Source organism: Podarcis gaigeae (assembly GCF_964106915.1).
Source record: "Podarcis gaigeae genome assembly, chromosome: 10".
In the NCBI taxonomy this organism is placed as follows: Eukaryota; Metazoa; Chordata; class Lepidosauria; order Squamata; family Lacertidae; genus Podarcis; species Podarcis gaigeae.
In genome coordinates, this window is record NC_139686.1 from 5397022 (window position 1) to 5410246 (window position 13225).

At 46.6% G+C, this 13225-nt stretch overlaps 1 protein-coding gene and 1 long non-coding RNA gene across 2 annotated transcripts in view; both read right to left on the reverse strand.

Moving 5' to 3' along the window:
- Positions 1-260: 260 nt before the first annotated feature.
- LOC310826374 lies at positions 261-719 on the reverse strand. Its single transcript, XR_014555802.1, has 2 exons — positions 652-719; positions 261-389 (listed from the first exon to the last, which is right to left on the reverse strand). It is a non-coding gene; the product is annotated as an uncharacterized lncRNA (long non-coding RNA).
- A 3525-nt stretch (positions 720-4244) lies between these two features.
- Positions 4245-13225, reverse strand: part of LOC310825963 (uncharacterized protein) — a 49160-nt gene continuing 40179 nt past the window's right edge. The window contains exons 15-20 of the mRNA XM_083700253.1: positions 12770-12882; positions 11460-11608; positions 10636-10730; positions 9203-9281; positions 7638-7746; positions 4245-4812 (exon numbers count right to left, since the gene is read on the reverse strand). Of these exons, the coding sequence (XP_083556379.1) occupies positions 4739-4812; positions 7638-7746; positions 9203-9281; positions 10636-10730; positions 11460-11608; positions 12770-12882 (619 nt within the window). The 3' untranslated portion in view covers positions 4245-4738. The remainder of the gene's footprint in view (positions 4813-7637; positions 7747-9202; positions 9282-10635; positions 10731-11459; positions 11609-12769; positions 12883-13225) is intronic.

A 13225-nucleotide genomic window follows, 5' to 3' on the forward strand; every position in this document is an offset into this window, starting at 1 on the left:
TCATTTGCAGGAAATGCCATGTTGTCACCGCTGCGTTTCTGTTCTTCTTCTTTAGCATAGGCAAAATGCCTAACATTTTGCTGTGGACAGTATTTGCCTTTTAAAAAAGAATGCTGGAAAAGGAAACCATGTCTGTGTCTTAACTGTTGTGTTCCAAATGGCTGCGGAAATGTCCTGTAGAATGTATACCAAAACAGCCGTCAAACCAAGCGTCATACCTAGCCTGAGAAACTGGCTTTTTAATTTTGGTTTTTTTAAAAAAAACAACTGTACATGAAATATTATTGGTAGTCCTTGTCAAGTTGTCTTCTTTAAAATTCTGGTGGGAGTATCACAGTTTTCTTTGGAAGTGGATAGGAGCTCAATGCTGTACAGCAGGGGTCGACAAGCTTTCCGTATTTTTTCGCTCTATAAGACGCACCAGACCACAAGACGCACCTAGTTTTTGGAGGAGGAAAACAAGAAAAAAAATATTCTGACTCTCAGAAGCCAGAACAGCAAGAGGGATCGCTGCACAGTGAAAGCAGCAATCCCTCTTGCTGTTCTGGCTTCTGGGATAGCTGCGCAGCCTGCATTCACTTCATAAGACGCACACACATTTCCCCTAACTTTTTAGGAGGGAAAAAGTGAGTCTTATAGAGCAAAAAATACGGTAATTTGCCTGGGCTGGATCGGTCCCGCAGAGATTCCTCCATGGGCTGGATTGCGTGTGCGGCTGAAATTTCCGTCGTCTGCGCAGACACAATTTCCATCATCTGTGCATGCACAGACATGATTTCCGGCACCGCAAAAGCGAGTCCCCATGCCATGCTGCGCCAGTTTAGTGCAGCGCGCTGGGACTCGCCAAGCAGGCGTCTTGGTTCTGGGGTGGCTCGTGGGCCGGTTAAACGGCCTCTGTGGGCCGCAGGTTGGCAATCCCTGCTGTACAGTATTCCCATGTAGCATCAAACCATGGATCTTATTCCCTGTCCCCCCTTCTCATGATCCAGGATTTCCAATTCTGCTTTAGCAGCAAGCTTTCATTGTGTTTCAACATTTGAGTAGCCGGGACCATGGTTTGCCATTCCCGCCAAACCATGGTTTTCTAGGTTAGCAGATGTAAGCCATTCTTGGCTGTTGGGACACTGAGACAGACCGGCTCCTTGCTTGACCAGAATTGTCAAGTCCTGGATTGTGGAATGCAAGGGGTCTTTGAGCTGGTGTGGTCCTTGAGCACGTGGCACTAAGCCATGGTTTGTTAAGCAGGTGAGATCAGTCCATAATCTCATGTCCCTCTGCCTTCCAGTCTTCTGTATCTGAAGTCATTCACCCCTCCTGTGGCTTACATTGCCTCTTCTTGAAGCACACCTGAGGCCCGGTTCATAAAAGCAGCAGAATCATGCCCGTACCATGCGTTACTGAGTGGTGTGGGGCTCTGTTACTAATTTATTAAATTTATATACTGTCCTCCCATCGTAAGATCTCAGGGTGGTTCAGAGAATAAAATACAGAGCAAAAGCAAGTAAATAATGAAAACAAAACAACGTAACAGCTGGATAACGGTTCCCATCATTCTTGATCGTGCTGCCTAGGATTTATGAGAGATGCGATTCCAACGATGTCTGGATAGCCACTGGTTTTCCAAACCCCGCCTGACATGTTTGAATAGTCCTCTGTGATCAAGGCAAATAGCATGTACCTTTGCTTTGCTGTTTCTTACATGAAGGTTTGTGTTCTTTATGCTGGAGTAAAAGCAGAGACATCCCCTTGCCGACAAAGGTCCCTATAGTAAAAGCTATGGTTTTCCCAGTAGTGATGTATGGAAGTGAGAGCTGGACCATAAAGAAGGCTGATCGCCGAAGAATGCATGCTTTTGAATTCTGGTGATGGAGGAGACTCTTGAGAGTCCCATGGACTGCAAGAAGATCAAACCTCTCCATTCTGAAGGAAATCAGCCCTGAGTGCTCACTGGAAGGACAGATCCTGAAGCTGAGGCTCCAAGACTTTGGCCACCTCATGAGAAGAGAAGACTCCCTGGAAAAGACCCTGATGTTGGGAAAGATGGAGGGCGCAAGGAGAAGGGGACGACAGAGGACGAGATAGTTGGACAGTGTTCTTGAAGCTACCAGCATGAGTTTGACCAAACTGCGGGAGGCAGTGGAAGACAGAAGTGCCTGGCGTGCTCAGGTCCAGGGGGTCACAAAGAGTCAGACACGACTAAACAACAACAACCACATTCAAGTGTGGAACCCCCTGAAGGGGCAGGAAGTTATCCCGTGACTCTATCAAATGGCTGTGTTCTGGCATCATTTAGACATGCAGGATGCAAGCTCAGCTGAGAAGCAGCATGGCTTTCAATCTGTACTTCCTCAGCTGCAGAGAGAGAGAAACCCTAGCTAGAGGAAGTCTAACCCAGTGGCAGGGAAAAGGTTTTTTATTTTATTTTACTGTCTTACCTTCCTGGCAGGACCCACAGGTGGAATTCTGATGAATATATGCTCTTAAGTACTGTGGACCCCCCATTTTTCAAAAGCCAAGCCGTAGATCCCCTACTTTTGAGAACATTGACACCTCTGTGGCAGTTTTCGTCTTGCGAATGGTGCCACCGTACCCTCCAACTTGTCCCAGCACAAAAATGGGGTGCACATCTTCAGCGCCGCACTCCGACACCAGTCATGTGACCTTTGTGGGAGCACAGCCCCCCGAAATGTGAAGTCTGGGACAGCTGATGGGTATGTGTTGCAGACCTCCTGAGTGGGTTACGCAGACCCCCAGGTGGTCCACGAACCACCCATTGGGAGCCGCTAACAAGTAACGTAAGCCAGTCATTCAGATCCAGAGAGGCGTGTCTGTCTCCATCATTACTAACATTTAGGAGGAGTTTGAACACATTCGTGTTTAGCCAGGCAATTGGGTCTCTGAAAAATACATTTCCTGGCCACCCTGAGATCACTGAATAGGATAATGCTCTTTTAACAGCTTCTAGAATGCTTTAATCCATTTCAAAATGTTTTTGCTTTCTTTTCTGTTGTTATATTGCTTATCCGTTTGCTACATTGGGCTCCTTGGGGAGGAAAGAGGGATATAAATAAAACAAATACCGTATTGGCCCGAATATAAGCCGCACCCACACATAACCCACACCTTTAAAATTCAAGGGGAGACAATACCCAAATATAAGCCACTCCTTTAAAATTCCACAGGCACTCACACCTGTTCCATTTTACCATATGTCTGTTTCAGCAGTGATACTGTAAAAGCCAATTTTTGTAAAGTTGTGAATTTAAGCTGCACTTTTAACTTCTCACGGTCAGAATTTTGGAGGGGGGAAGGTGTGGCCTATATTCAGGCCAATACGGTAAAAAACAAACGCTCCCATATGTAGTTACGGCTGCAAATGTCCGAAATCCTGCAGCCAATGTCAAGTCACAGCGGGTGACATTGATGAACAAAGCGGCTGCCCAGTGGTTGCTTCTGCTGCTCCTGTATTAAGGTTGGGAAACTGCACGCCCCACAAAAAAAGCCCCACACAACTTTTTTCCTCTCTCAGAGGTTGGGTGGACCAGCCGAGGGGGGAGAAGGTATAAGACCTTTTCACCCCATAAGACACACCTGACCATAAGACGCACCTAGTTTTTAGAGGAGGAAAACAAAATATTCTGAACAAAACGGTGGATGTATGGTTTTTGTGGTTCATGCTGTGGCCACAGACATGATATGTGACGGTGAGTTTGGGGTAGCCCAGTGCGAAAATCCTGAGGATCCATGTGGATCCGTGCTTTATAACCACGTTTTTTCGCCATTGCAGCCCCAGGCAACAGTGGGTGTGTGATTTTTTTGGTGCAGGCTGAAGCTATGGACATGCTATGTGATCTGATGGTGAATTTGGGGTGACCCAATGCAAAAATCCTGAGGATCCATTTGCTTTTACCTCCCCCCTCCTAGGCAGCCTCCTTTATCGCTAGCATCCCTTATCTCCCTCTGATCGCTTGACGATCAGCTGCTCAGCGGCTTTGTTTCAACACCCCCTTCCCTCTCTCTAAAAAAAAGTACAATCTGCTTTTTGCCCCTGGGCAATTCGGCTCCAGGGACCACGCATTCGCTCCATAAGACGCACAGACATTTCCCCTTACTTTTTCGGAGGGAAAAGGTGCGTCTTATGGAGCGAAAAATACGGTACTTCATGACCACACAGCCTCCCCCTTGAGACAAGATGGCGACTCAGGGCTACTGCAAAAAAAGTTAAGGGCCAACTGGGAGACGCATTCAGAAGAGGCTTCCTTTATTGAGCTTGGAGTCAAGGCCAGAGGCAGCTTTGCTTGGGAGCACCCTGCCATCACCACCTCTGCCACTGCCACCAGGACACAAGGTAGCTAGCCGTTGTGAGCAAACACAACCCCAGAAAGTCACAAACGCGAGAGCCTTCGAGAAAACAGCAGACGTCGGAGCTGTCAGGAATCCCGGACAGTTTTTTGGAGTGTGGAAAGGAGCAAGGAGCTTGCTTGCTTGCTTGCTCCCGTCCATCCAACATCCGACAACATCCTTCTGCCGTTCCCGGCTCAGCCTCTTCCATTTAAAAACACCCAACGTGTCAGGGAACAAGCTTTTAAGCTGGCAGGAATCAGAGAGGCTTCCCACCACCACCACCTTGACAAGATGCAGCAGAAGACCTTTCTTGGTGGTGGTGGCAGTTTTTAAAGTCCCTGAGAGAAAGGCACATTCTGCGGCGGGAGGATGGGGTCCAGCGCGGTGCGAGGCATCAGCAGCCAGCGGGAGAAGGAGCGAAGAAGTACACTGCGAGGAGGATGAAGTAAACCATCACCAGCACGGTGCCTGCGGGGGGGAGAGAGCAGGTCAGAATGGAAAGGTTGGCGGGTCCAATAATAATAATAATAATATATTATTTATACCCTGGCCATGTGGCTGAGTTTCCCCAGCCACTCTGGGCAGCTCCCAATCGGGTGTTAAAAACAATACAGCATTAAATATTAAAACCTTCCCTAAACAGGGCTGCCTTCAGATGTCTTTTAAAGATAGGATAGCTGCTTATTTCCTTCGCATCTGAAGGGAGGGCGTTCCTGTGAGGATAGTTTATGCTGTAAATAAAGTGCTTTTAGTTTTAGTAACTCTGCGTGAGGGCTTGATTTATGCACACCAACGCACGGAAGATAGAAGGCTTTATTTCTGACCACTGTGAGACTCTGCTTTTGCTCAGAGCTTTTGCTGCGCAACGGACGTCTGCCGCGACAGAAGCGTGCCAGACCTTATCTCTCTGAGCAATAAATTATCTCAGAGTTCCACAGGGTGAACACCCAGCCCAAATCCCCAGCAGCTTCATATAGATATTAAAAAGCATGGGGGAGAGGACGGAACCCTGAGGCACCCCACAAGTGAGAGCCCAGGGGTCTGAACACTCATCCCCCACCACCACTTTCTGAACACGGCGCAGGAGGAAGGAGCGGAACCACTGTAGGACAGTGCCCCCAGCTCCCAGCCCCTCAAGATGGTCCAGAAGGATGTCATGGTCGATGGTATCAAACGCTGCTGAGAGATCCAGCAGAACTAGGAAACAGCTCTCACCTTTGTCCCTAGCCCGCCGGAGATCATCAACCAGTCATCATTTGCATGAGACAACTTTTTTTGGCAATCTGAAGGCTGTCCCAGTTCACCGGGAGACAAACTTGGCTCACCTTGGGTTTTCTTTTACTTTTTTCTTCTTGCGGATACTTATCAAAAGTCCATACCCAAGGCAAAGTATGTATTTATTTTTTTTATAATACACCAGAAAAAAGTAAATATTTTAAAAATACAATCCAAAAAGAGAAAATTAGAAAAAGATAAAAATGACTTCTGATTCTCTGACAGCTAAACGTCGTAACTTGTTCAAAGTATTCACACATCCAGCTATTCTACAGCCGTCCCTTGGAAGTCGAACAGAATCCATTCGGCTTCCAAAACATTCAGAAGCCAAAGTGCGGCTTCTGATTGGCTGAAGGGAGCTCCTGCAGCCAATCGGAAGCTCCGTTGGATGTTCGGCTTCCATAAACAGTTCGCAAACCAGAACATTCACTTCCGGGTTCGTGGCATTCAGGAGCCAAAATGTTTGAGAAGTAAGCTGTACGAAAACCAAGGTACGACTGTATTTTCTATAAGCCAATATGTAGCCCAAGATGGTTTTAACTGTTTTTAATTCTGGATTGCTCTTACTTGTAACAGGATCTGCTGCTGAAGGGCAGGCAGGACATTCAGCAACAACGCTTACCATATTTTTCGCCCTATAGGACGCATTTTCCCCCTCCAAAAATGAAGGGGAAATGTGTGTGCATCCTATGGGGCAAATGCAGGCTTTCACTGAAGCCTGGAGAGCGAGAGGGGTCGGTGCGCACCGACCCCTCTCGCTCTCCAGTTTCGGGCAGATATCTCCAAGCCTGGAGATCCCGGCGGGAGTTCCGACAAGCTCCGGGAGCGATGGCGAGGTTGAGTGCAACCTCGCCTTCGCTCCTGGACCCGCAACCCCGAGGCCCGTTCAGGAGCAATGGCGAGGTTACGCAACCTCGCCTTCGCTCCCGGACCCCAGCCCCGAGGCTAAAAACGAAGCCAGGACAGCGAGCGGGATCCATCCCGCTCGCTGTCCTGGCCTCTTTGCTCTTTGGGGCTCGGGAAATGATTCCCCCCCTTTATTCCCCCCCAAAAAAATAATACGTGCGCCCTATAGGGCGAAAAATAAGGTATTCTGCATCCAGTGTGCTCCCACTGCTAGATTTTTTTTAAAGCTGCACACATGATGCATGACCCACAATCTATACTGATCGTGCCGTTTTTTAACAAATCCTGCTGTTGGATGATTCCACCCCCCCAAAAAAGAAACCCAGCTTCAACCCAACTAGAAAACTTAAGCCATATTCACTTTGTACTGTGTGAACATTTGAGACGGCCGCTGAGCATGCGCAGATGAGCACACCTGCGCAGATGACAGGTTCATGGCCAGAGGAAACCCAAAAGGTCCTGTGCTTTGGCGAAGGCATCCCTTGGGAGGTGACAAACTTCGCACCCAGATGGTGAAAAACTTGAAATGACTTCGCTGTGTTTTAAGCTGCTGATGTGAACATACCCTTAAAGGTAAAGGGACCCCTGACCATTAGGTCCAGTCGTGGCCAACTCTGGGGTTGCGGCGCTCATCTTGCTTTATTGGCCGAGGGAGCCGGCGTACAGCTTCCGGGTCATGTGGCCGGCATGACTAAGCCGCTTCTGGCGAACCAGAGCAGCACACGGAAACGCTGTTTACCTTCCCGCCAGAGTGGTACCTACTTATCTACTTGCACTCGATGTGCTTTTGAACTGCTAGGTTGGCAGGAGCAGGGATCGAGCAATGGGAGCTCACCCCGTCGCGGGGATTCAAACTGCTGACCTTCTGATCACTGATCGTTCAACCCACAGCGCCACCAGCGTCCCTTCTGAACATACCCTTAAGATTGCTTAAATCTACGATTCCCAGCACCTGGAGATGGGTGGCGTGGAGATTACGTTTTGAATGTCCTTTAAAGGTTACAGCAAGTACACAGCCCAACTTAGCTCAGAGGCAGTGGTCTTCTGGGTCCGAGTAGCCCCCCCCCCCCAGCAGGCAGGACTGGAACTCGCAGCTCATAAGCCACCTTTACCTTGGAAGTAGTCACACTTGCCATCCATAAAGATGTAATTCATCAAGACCACGCTGAACATGCTTGCATAAACATGAAGGTCACTGAAGACCAGGATGAAGTCCGTGGGCTGGAAAGAATAAGAATAAGAATAATAAGTTTTATTTATACCCCGCCCTCCCCAGCCAAGACCAGGCTCAGGGTGGCTAACAACCGATATAAAAACAAATTGATTGAAATACAACTTTAAAACAAGATTAAAAGACAACATTAAAACATTAAAATGCAGCCTCATTTCAGTGGAACCTCAAAAACTTTTTGGGGATGAAAACGTCAAGTCTTCACCAAGGCCAACTATCCAGACTGGTTCTATGCGGGCCAGAAAAAAGCCAGGGAAGTCCCCAAATAGGAGTTCCATCACAGAAGGAGAAAGGAAAAAGGAAAGAGGGAGAGGGGATCAAGTTGATTCCAAGCCAAAGGCCAGGCGGAACAGCTCTGTCTTAAAGGCCGTGCGGAAAGAAATCGGATCCTGCAGGGCCCTGGTCTCATGAGGCAGAGCATTCCCCCAAGTCGGGGCCAGTGCTGAAAAGGCCCTGGTTTGCTCATTTCTATATACAGTGTGCCTATATTCTTCATGGACTGGTTGCATGGCAACACGTGCCAATGGCTTGAGATACCTATGAGGTCCATCAATTACCATATAGCACATACTCCACACAAAAAACAGCGACCAATTGTTGTTGACAAAGGACAGCTGGACATAGAAAGGGCCCCATTACCTTCAGTAGCTGAGGGCCTCATCATTTAATGTATTTTTAATCTTTGTTGGAAGCTGCCCAGAGTGGCTGGGGAAACCCAGCGAGATGGGCGAGGTATAAATAAAAAATTATTATTATTATTATTATTATTATTATTATTATTATTAACCTAAATCTGGCCCTGTTTGGGGGTCCCTTTCAACACTATGATATAATAAATAATAATAACAATTATTATTATTATTATTATTATTATTATTATTATTATTATTATTTGTTATTGTTATTATTATTTATTATATCATAGTGTTGAAAGGGACCCCCAAACAGGGCCAGATTTAGCTTATTATTATTATTATTATTATTATTATTATTATTATTATTAATACCCCGCCCTTCCCAGCCAAGACCGGGCTCAGGGCGGCTAACAACCAATAATAAAAACAAGTTGATTAAAACACAATTTAAAAGATTAAGATACAACATTAAAACAATTAGTGAGCAATTTCTTCACAGGAAGAGAAAGGAAAAAGAAAGAGGGGAAGGGAATCAAACTGATTCTGAGCCAAAGGCCAGGCGGAACAACTCTGTCTTACAGGCCCTGCGGAAAGAGATTAGATCCCGCAGGGCCCTGGTCTCAGGAGACAGAGCGTTCCACTAAACTGGAGCCAGTGTTGAAAAGGCCCTGGCTCTGGTTGAGGTTAATCTGACTTCCTTAGGGCCCGGGACCTCTAGGGTGTTGCTATATATGGACCTTAAGGTCCTCCGTGGGGCAGACCAGGAGAGGCGGTATGACGATACAAGGTGGTTGTGGAGCCCATGACTTACATAGAAGACTGTGAAAAGCACCACGATGGGTATTTGCAGCATGCAGACCTGGACCGCGATGCAGTTCCCAATCTCAATGCTAGAAGAAAGAAAGAGACAGGAGGGAGGGGAAATGAATGCTGCCCTCAAAATTCCCCTCCCCGCATACAGAAGGACCCCCACCGCCTTCCTGTTTCCCACTACCTGGTTAGAAATCGCCTCCTGTAGCAGAGTTCCCAAGGCCCCTCTCTGACAGGATGGCAAGGGCACCTGCCACAATGCAGGAGGCGTTCATGTTTACATCGCACAATCCATACACGGTTCCAGGGTACCTCAGGGATCACCTGAACACCTTATACTACCCTAGCTTGGTCGACGAGATCATCTGCAGGAGTGTTGCTGGTCACACACGCAGCAAATTGGCAAAAGCTCGTTCGACAACGGAAAACTGATGTCGTCGGAACAGTCCTGTGGAACTCTATGCCACTGGAAATTCAGCTTTTAAATGCCTCCTGAAAGCTTTCCCGCTCCACTGGGAGCCGACTCAAGACAACTACATCCTTCCAAAGTGGTTAATTCAGGCATAGGCAAACTCGGCCATAGCTGTCAACTTACAGATTTGAAAATAAGGGACCAGCAGCCTCAAAAATAAGGGATCAGCAGCCAAAATAAGGGATTTTCCGGGCACAGGTATGTTCAGCTTCTGAGCCCCTCCAAGCCAAAGGCAGAAAGCCCAGCCAGCAGCCAAACAAAGCCTCAAGCGGTGGTTCCCACAGCGCAGCAACCCGGCAAAGGGGACGCAGCAAGAAAAACCACTGTCACTTCTCCGCTGGGAAGCGCTGAGCAAAGGCGAGTCCCCAGGCAACGCGGCCGATTTGATCGGCACAAGGCATGCAAGCTCCACCCCCCAGTTGTTCTTATTGGCTGGCAGGGAGGGAGGGAGAGAGAGGAGCTGCTTCCTTTGAAACCCGGGAAATTTAAGGGACATCATCAGTAAGGGACAGCAGTGGGACACGGTGCTGGGATAAGGGACTGTGCCTCCAAATAAGGGACAGTTGACAGCTATGAACTTGGTCCTCCAGATGTTTTGGGACTACAACTCCCATCATCCCTAGCTAACAGGACCTGTGGTCGGGGATGATGGGAACTGTAGTCCTAAAACATCTGGAGAGTTGAGTTTGCCTATGCTTGACATAGATGGTGCCATTGGCTTTAGCGCCCTCTACTGTCAGTCTCCAAGTTTTCTGCCCTATCGGTACCAACGAGTTGTAGTTTCAGCTGAAAATGGGTGTCTGTTTTTAACCTTTTAAACGGTCTTTGTTGCATGCTTTTATTGCTGTAAACTGTTTTGAGATTTATATATATTGGGCTGGAAAAAGGTTTTCCTTCAGAGGATGGCATATTTAAGGAATATTTCTTGGGAAACCCTCCAGGCTAGGCTTCCACAGACTCACCTCAAGCTGAGGTTGTTCTGCAGGGCAAACTGGATCCCGTTGACGATCTCGGGGAGCTCTGGCACCATGGCAAGGATGGTCACGCCAATGAAGTGCTGAGGGAAGGAGAGGTGGCCCGGTTATTTAGTTCTTTAGCCAAATTATAAGCTACTCGCTCCGAGCAGTGCAGAGCTTCAATATATACACACAGCGCGACTAAAATAGGGTTCACCCACACCAGGGGTCAGCAAACTTTTTCAGCAGGGGGCCGGTCCATTGTCCCTCAGACCTTGTGGGGGGCCAGACTATATTTTGGAAAAATAATAATGAACAAATTCCTATGCCCCACAAATAACCCAGAGATGCATTTTAAATAAAAGCACACATTCTACTCATATAAAAACACCAGGCAGGCCCCACAAATAACCCAGAGATGCATTTTAAATAAAAGCATACATTCTATTCATGTAAATTCCCTTCCCTGGGGAGTTGTCTGTATGAATCTGTACTTTATTCCAAATCCATGTTATGGGTCGTTGCCCTCAACGGCATCTCACATAACTTTAAAAAGAAATTTAACAAAAATAATCCTAAAAACTAAAAATCACATTGAAAGGCTTGGGAGAACAGAGAGGTTTAAGAGATGCGCCTCCGATGGCCAGGAGAGCACCTCTGGACACTGCAAGCCACGGTTGGGGTGCCACCACCAAAAAGGCCCTGGTAGCAAACCACCTCCTTAGATGGGGTGAGGGACATGGAGAAGAAGATCAGGTCTTCATGCCCAGGATGGCATCGTCCCACTGCGGCCCCCACCTGCGCCAGCCCTGGCCCTGCCTCCTCCTCACCTGAGACACCGCCGAGTTGTTCAAGATGGGGCTGATGTGCTCTGTGGCCAGGTCTGCGCAGGCAGACATGCCCAGAGTGGCGACCAGCAAGATGAGCAAAGCTCTCCAGCGAGACCAGTGGACCACTGCGCTGTGATGGTGACCGGGCACTAGAGAACAGGAGAGACACTTACATCCGTATTACTAGTGACAGATAGGTAGCCGTGTTGGTCTGCCATAGTCAAAACAAAACAAAATTCCTTCCAGTAGCACCTTCAAGACCAACTAAGTATCTGAAGAAGTGTGCATGCACACGAAAGCTCATACCAAGAACTAACTTAGTTGGTCTTGAAGGTGCTACTGGAAGGAATTTTTTTTTGTTTTATCCGTATTTCTAGTTTAGAATAGATTTATGAAAGATTTATTGATTAGAATATTTGTGCGAGATTGTATGGGGAAAATACGGAATAACAATCTTGCTTAAAATGTATATAGAAAGTGCAGTATAAGCCATGGAAATCAATCAATGAATTATTATTATTATTATTTTCATATTGAGATAATTGTAGAATAAACTTCCAACTTTTCTTCTTCTTTTCTCTTTATTTTTTCTTTTCTCTTTCCTTTTGTTCCTTTTTCATATATATGTGCTTATTTGAAATATATATGTATGTATTTGCAATATTTTGCTTATATTTTGTAACAATTATGTTAAATATTTTTTTAAAAAAAATTGGGGGGAAAATTACTTGCACCCCTCTGCCCATTCAACTGCGTTGCCCCAGCCACTCTGGGCGGCTTCCAACAGAATATAAAAGAACACAGCAAAACATCCAGCAACATTACCATAGTTGTTATTTATTAAATGTCTTTTTTCTTTTTTTGCAGGTAACTATAATTATTTTATTTTTTATTTATTTAATTGGTTTTTCAACATAAATAATAAGAACAAGATTCCAAGGAATCTCCTGGACTTCCATCCTCCCCTTTGTGGGTCCTATTATATTTATCATTTCCTCCTGGTGACGATGATCCAAATCTTTTACTTCTCCACTGCGTCCAGAATTCACCCTTAAACTACAAGGAGTGTTTATTTGTTTATTATTAACACCCTCCCTTCAGATGTCAAGGAAATAAAGAACTATCTGACTCTTAGAAGACATCTGAAGGCGGACCTGTTTAGGGAAGCTTTTGATATTTGATGAATTATTGTATTTTAATATTTTGCTGGAAGCTGCCCAGAGTGGCTGGGGAAACCCAGCCAGATGGGTGGGGTATAAATATTAAATTATTCCCCACCTGACAAAAGCAAAGCTCAGGAAGGTACTTACTGTGGCAGTCGCTGACATGGATGTCGTAGATGTGCGAGTGAGTCTTCAGGGTGAAGAGCAGACCGATAATGTACGCCGCAGGGAGCAACAGGGACACCGTATACACCAGGGGCCTGCCACACACAAAGGGTTAAAATATGCAGGGGGGGGGAGTTTCTACCCTTTACACCTGGCCCACCTGCCAGGGCAGCCCCAGGACCAAACCTTAAGAGGCAGAGATGAGCGTAGAGAAGCTGATCTATGCATGCAGTGCACTTAGAAAATGTGATGAAAATGATGTATAGATGGTATTTTACACTATCAAAACTTGCTGAAATGTGTAACACAAGATCTAACGAGTGTTTGAAATGTAAAGAAAAGGGAGGTATCTTTTATGTGGTGGACCTGTAAAATGGTAAAGGCTTTCTGGGAAATGATATGTAATGAGTTAAAGACAACGTTTAAAAACACTTTTAT